The sequence below is a fragment of the Austrofundulus limnaeus genome, unplaced genomic scaffold (genome assembly GCF_001266775.1).
Source record: "Austrofundulus limnaeus strain Quisiro unplaced genomic scaffold, Austrofundulus_limnaeus-1.0 Scaffold39, whole genome shotgun sequence".
NCBI classification, from domain to species: Eukaryota; Metazoa; Chordata; class Actinopteri; order Cyprinodontiformes; family Rivulidae; genus Austrofundulus; species Austrofundulus limnaeus.
Genome location: NW_013952441.1, coordinates 1924015 through 1930004, shown reverse-complemented (window position 1 = coordinate 1930004; position 5990 = coordinate 1924015). Strand labels below are relative to the sequence as shown.

The 5990-nt window shown below is 37.4% G+C and overlaps 1 protein-coding gene across 1 annotated transcript in view; it reads right to left on the bottom strand.

The window, feature by feature from the left end:
• nrxn1a (neurexin 1a) overlaps positions 1-5990 on the bottom strand; it is a gene marked incomplete at its 3' end in the record, with an annotated part of 60586 nt that overhangs the window by 13969 nt on the left and 40627 nt on the right. Inside the window, 2 exon segments of the mRNA XM_014007065.1 lie at positions 282-308; positions 4529-4732. Coding sequence (XP_013862519.1) covers positions 282-308; positions 4529-4732 — 231 coding nt within the window.

Here is a 5990-nt window from a genome sequence, read left to right as displayed (position 1 = left end):
ACACACACACACACACACACACACACACACACACACACACACACACACACACATATCTGCACACAGCCTCATGGTACAAAGATATGTTGAATAAGAGATTAAGATGAAATGAATGAACATGACAAAGGAAGTGAAAAATAGTCAGACACATTAACAGCACTCTCTACACACACACACACACACACACACACACGCACGTACGCACGCACGCACGCACGCACACACACGCGCTGAAGGAGGAAAAGTGAGGGAGGAGTTAGGTGAGATGGAGGATCACTTACTGGCTGTACAGTTTATCCTGATACAGTCTGGAGGGAGAGCAGAGCAGAGGGTTAATGCTGCACACATAGACATATGCTGTCCACGCCCTGGGGACGCTCACACCGACACACCCTGCACATTTTGTTTTTGATGAAAACAGGCACACGCTGCTGAGAAAACACCTACCAGGGATGCACTGACTGCAGTTTTCTGGGACGATTCTGATTTACGGTTTTTGCAAAGCTCTGACAGCCGATTCCAGTTTAGCCTAATTATGATTTATTTTCAAGAACTCCAACTGGAAGCATACAAAATATTTTTATGCTAATTTCTGGTGTACTATTATTATTGTTATTACTAAAATAGGACAATGAACATTAATCAGTCCACCGTATTGAATGAACAAATGCACTAAAATCTGTTTTTTTATAGTTAAATCTAGAAAATTTTACTGTTTTTACTCTAATTTTTCTTTTAAATGGGTCCAAGTTGAGATTTTTTTTCCTTGTCTTTGGAAAACTAAAAACTATAACGCTTCAAGTCAGAAATTCTTTAAAAAAATAAACTACATTGTTAGAAACCAGCTATTTCACCTCCTTGAAAGAACAAAAAGCACCAAATGACAGAGCAAACCTTTCATGAAGAAGTGCTCAATTTAAAGAAAAAACTATAACTGTGTTTAGGATCTTTTGAAGGGAAATTCTCTGATTTAATGTCAGACTGTTACTTTGTCATTTTAATGATTTTATTATAGCTAATTGCATGACAAATCACAGCTTGATAATTATAAATAATTGTTTAAGATGTACTTACTTTTATTCAGTTTGATGATTGTAGATCATTTTTACATCACGTGCTTCTTCAGACTTTAAATACCTTACAGCTATTACTTTGACAATTATTAATTACGTAAAACCTTCTATGCTGAAGACATTATATTGATCATGCAAATTATATAATTAGCTATGGTGCCTTTAAAGTTACAAAAGGAAAGTTTGGGTTTTGTTCAGCAGTCCATCAGAAAATAGTTCAATTCTGGTCATCTGCAGAGCAATCGTTGCATTCCTTTGTGTTTTCTTACAGCAGCGTGAAGCAAATATATTTTCAGTGATTTACTTTTTTTTTTTGAGGGAGTAAACATGGAGAGAAATATGTTTTATTTTATTTGTTTATTTTTTTTGGAGCAGCGTGCTTATTGGCTGCTCTGGCCTGAGCGACATCTGTTAGTCAGCAGCCCAAAAGCAGTGGGAGACTGAGATGGGTAATGTGTGTCAGTTTGTCTAATGACACCGAACACATCCCGATAGTTTATTCGCCCATTTAGAGGACAAATCTTCACAAATGTTTGGAAAACTCAGCCCTCTTTTTTGTTTTTTTTCTTTTTACTCATGATGCCTTGGTGTGCCTTGTGGCGTCAACCACAGAAAAGACGTGGCTGCAGACAACCAGAGACCAACACATGCACCCCTCTGTACAGATGTGTGTGTTAACTTGTGTTTGAGTGTAAAAGGGTCAAAATGAACAGGAAATAAGAAACAGAGCTGCTGGTATGTGTAACGTGTACTACTTGTGTGTTTTAGTACGGGTTGTGAGTGTTTGGATTGACTGTTGAAGATGTTGGGGATGCACAGGTCTGCTGGGAGTGAGCAGAGAGACTGCAGCTCGAGGCTCGACCCTCTGTTCAACTGTAACTCTGTGCTTTACACACAAAACTACATACAATACTAACATGTTTCTGGACTGGAACACTAAAATATGACTTCAAACACAGTGAACTTCTGCTGAAAGGTAAAAATTACACAGAAAATAATAGATTTATCTTATCAAAAAGAAACAAATAGTTAATAAAACTGGGCATGGGCCTGTATGAGATAACCTTGAGCAAATAAATACCACAGTTTCACAGTATGACTGTATTAAAACAAACATTTAAAACATTTTTTTTATTATTTTAGTTTAAAATAACAAGCAAAGACTATTACTACTGCTGTCTAAAAATGACAGTGCTTTTCATTGACTATAATATAATAAAGCTTAATATATAAATTATTTACATTTAATTTAATGCACAGACAATAACATAATAATAACATGTTGACAATCAGTGTAACCTTTTCAGCACTCAGGACAGATGTCAAAGCAATTTATGATCAAATTATTAATATTTTGTCATATATGACATTTTTATTTGTGATAGTATTTCAGATAAATCTGAATTTTTTAATTTATTCACACTTACTGGTAACTTTTTAATAAATGCACATTATTTAGCCTTACTTACACTTTAATAAATGGTTAATTAAACTTGAAAACTCCATTAATTAAGGATAATTCATACTTAATAAGACATAAAATAATACATTTATTAATGTTTTACCAATAAAGTCTTATTACTTCCAAAACCAACATACTCATTGTTTATTCATGCTTAATAACTCGTGAATTAACGGTTCTATATATTGTGTGTACATGCATGCTGTGTGTTAGACATGGATTGATGGTTAGAGAATGTTTGAATTGACTATCTACTAATCCTGCAGAACATCAGTAATTAAAACAATTGCTAACAGTTTATTCTATTTGTGAACTCTTCTAAACTGAAGACTATTTATGCTTTAAGTTTTTRTCAATGTAGACAAAACCCTGAAGGGCCACAAGTTCCTTTTCGTTTTTAGAAATCAAACCCAAATCATAGTCAATTTGAACATTCTCTAACAACTAATCCATGTCTAACACATGGTGTGAAAGTACATTTATATGAGCATGTACATACAGCAAAAAGAATAGTTAATTCATGAGTTATTAAGCATGAATAAACAATGAGTATGTTGGTTTTGGAAGTAATAAGAATTTATGTGAAAAGCATTTATAAATGTATTTATATTTGTGTGTATATGTTAATAGGTATGAATCCTCCTTATTTAATGATGTTTTCAAAGTTAACTAACTATTTATTAATGATTAAGTAAGGCTAAATAAGGTGTAGTTATTATAAAGTGTTACACAATTATTGAGTGTTCTTTCTTCAACTCAACAGGCTGTTTTAAAGCCGGGACTGCAGAGGACTACATGGACATAATTCAGCATGAGCAGCTTTTATATCGACACTGTAGGGAGTTGAAGTTTCTCTTTTAAGAAACCGTTTTATGTTCAGCCAATTTGAGAATAAGAGGAAAAAACTGTCATCTTCTTTTCGCATCATTTCCACTTGGTTCACACAATTGGCAAACTAACTACAAATTAATTTATTTATATTTCTAAAGTAACTGTACTTACAGTAGAAAAAAAAACTTCCTCTCTAATGATCTGCTGTTCGTAACGTAACATTAAGAGCCTGACAGGCTGACTTTAGTTAATTATTTAGCTGGGTATTAGCTTCTGTAGCAAGCCTGCGGTTTGTGTTTCATCTGCTAACATGCTAAGTCTTGTAGCTTGTTACAAGCTTTTGCTTCAAAACGAGTGTTGCTCCACTGGAAGCCATAACTGAATGTGTTATAAACTACATATATAATGTATAACCGACCAAGGAGGTCTTTATTTTAATGAGCATAAAATTTTAGGGGCAGTACCTCTGTAGTCTTAATGTCACAGAAGAGGGTGGGGACAAAAAAGAACAAAACAAATCTTATACTTCTCATGTCAATTTTAGGCAWTTAAACCATAATAACAGCAGAAACGTAATGGTATTTGACTTTTAACAGCATGAAATACCTTGAAACTGGTTATCAGCCTGAAGGAATTAATTAGTTAGATACTGATTTAAAGCACCACACCGTTTGTCTTAGTTTCATTTTTAAGGCTTGACTTTTATAATCTATTGTTAGACTATTGTAATGTCCTGATTAAAATAGTTTTAGGTACATGCCCAAAACATCATGACAACACATAGAAATACCATTTTAAATTAATTAGGAAAGACATTTTCTGTACRAGTTGCCTGCGATTCAGCTGTAGGCCTGTAGTGGGCGTACCAGACACTGAAGAACCTTGTATAAAAAGACTGGAACTTCCGGTTTTAGGCAGTGTTGCTTTGCTGACTCCAGCCGGGAGCAACAAAGGCTTCGCTCGTAACCAGATCTGGGTTGTATGGTTCCAGTTCTCTTCAAATTTAATCCATTCAACATTTATGTGGTTTCGTCTCGATTTCAGTTAATGAACACGAAGTTTTCTTACAAGCCCATGCCCTTATCAAACATAWATGAATTTATGGAGGAAATTAGCTGCATTCCCTCGCCAGGTAAGATCCTGATTGTGTGCATGGGTGTACCTAGGTTTACAGTGAGACGGACGCGGCCCCCATCCAGCTCCAGACGAAGGGTGTCTGCGGAGTTCCGGGATGTGGTTGCCATGAGAACGCCATAGGCCCGCTGGGAACGAAAGCGTAGCGAGACGTCCTCYGCCTCGGTGTGCATCGCCACAGGCAGCTGCACCTTCATAAACTTACTCCCATCGTAAGAGAGGATGGTTGCATCTGTGCAGGAAGAAGAGAGAGAAGCAAATGAGAAGAAAGGTTGAAGAGGAAGATGGTTAGGAAAAGAAAAATGATTGACGGGGGAAGGGGAAAAAAACCACAAAGTAGTGGGGAAGACAAAAGCACAAAAAGCATTCTGACAATCAGATTAAAACATGACAAAGTATGTCTCGGCGCTGCTGCACTCCCTTGTTCCCCAGCCACGACATGTTGAGACTCAAAACCTGCTTCCAACAAAATTATCCCGTCACTCCAGTCCTGATTCATCATCACTCCCTCGCCTAAGAGGAGAGGCTGCAAAAATAGCTGCAGCCGGTTGGTTGGCCCTATTATCCGGTGAAATCAGAATGCACGGTGTTGAGTGTGTTAGCCACTGTCGCTGACATCCCAGACCCCGGAGTCATAATGTAACAAGCTCAGGTGATCCCACTTTAATGTCTTTTGCATACTCATTTACATATTCATAATCTTCTCTCCCCGTTACACGCTGGGGCCAGTCCCCAGCAGCTAAACTGTTTACCTCGGAGAACCCTGCTTTTATTGGCCAATTAAATACATATCCAAACACCCTCTCCATGCATATGCATTCTTATCTTCCCTCTTTTCCTCCTTCCATTCTTCATATATCTCTCCGTGCAATTCATTCCCCCCTTGGTTTCGCTCACCGTGTTTCTGTGGGAGACGGTTAAAGCAAAGGCAAAAAGAAGAAAAAAAAAACAAGAGAACAGGAAGGGAGGAAGGCGTCATGAATACTGATGAGCTGAGAAGGAGGGAAAAGAGAGATAGTGTGTGTTTGTGTGTGTGTGTGCATGTCAGAGTAAGTGAGTGAATTTAAGTGTGAACAGAGAAGGGTTTAGTAAAGTGAGAGCAAGAGGGGGGGGGAGAGAAAATAAGGACAGAACGTGAAAGAGAGAAAGGAAGAGGCAGTGAAGCTCTTGGCTAAAATGCAAATGAACCCTCATTAACTTGAGGGAAAAAAAAGAAAGTGGTTGGTCTGTTATATCACAGATAACATAACTAGCAGCTACACATACACCCACCAGGGTGCACACGTGCATGCATTTTTGATAAGAGAGACAGCTGACTAAATTTTCCTCACCGAGGCACCTGACTCAAAACCAGTCGAACAGAGGATGGGAAGTCTTTGAGGAGGAAGAGTGCAGGTCTATTTGTGCCAGGAAATCAAAAGCATGAACCAGATGGGTGAAAGCAAAAGCATAAAGATGAAGTTCAGGTTTTTACTGGCATTAATATATAT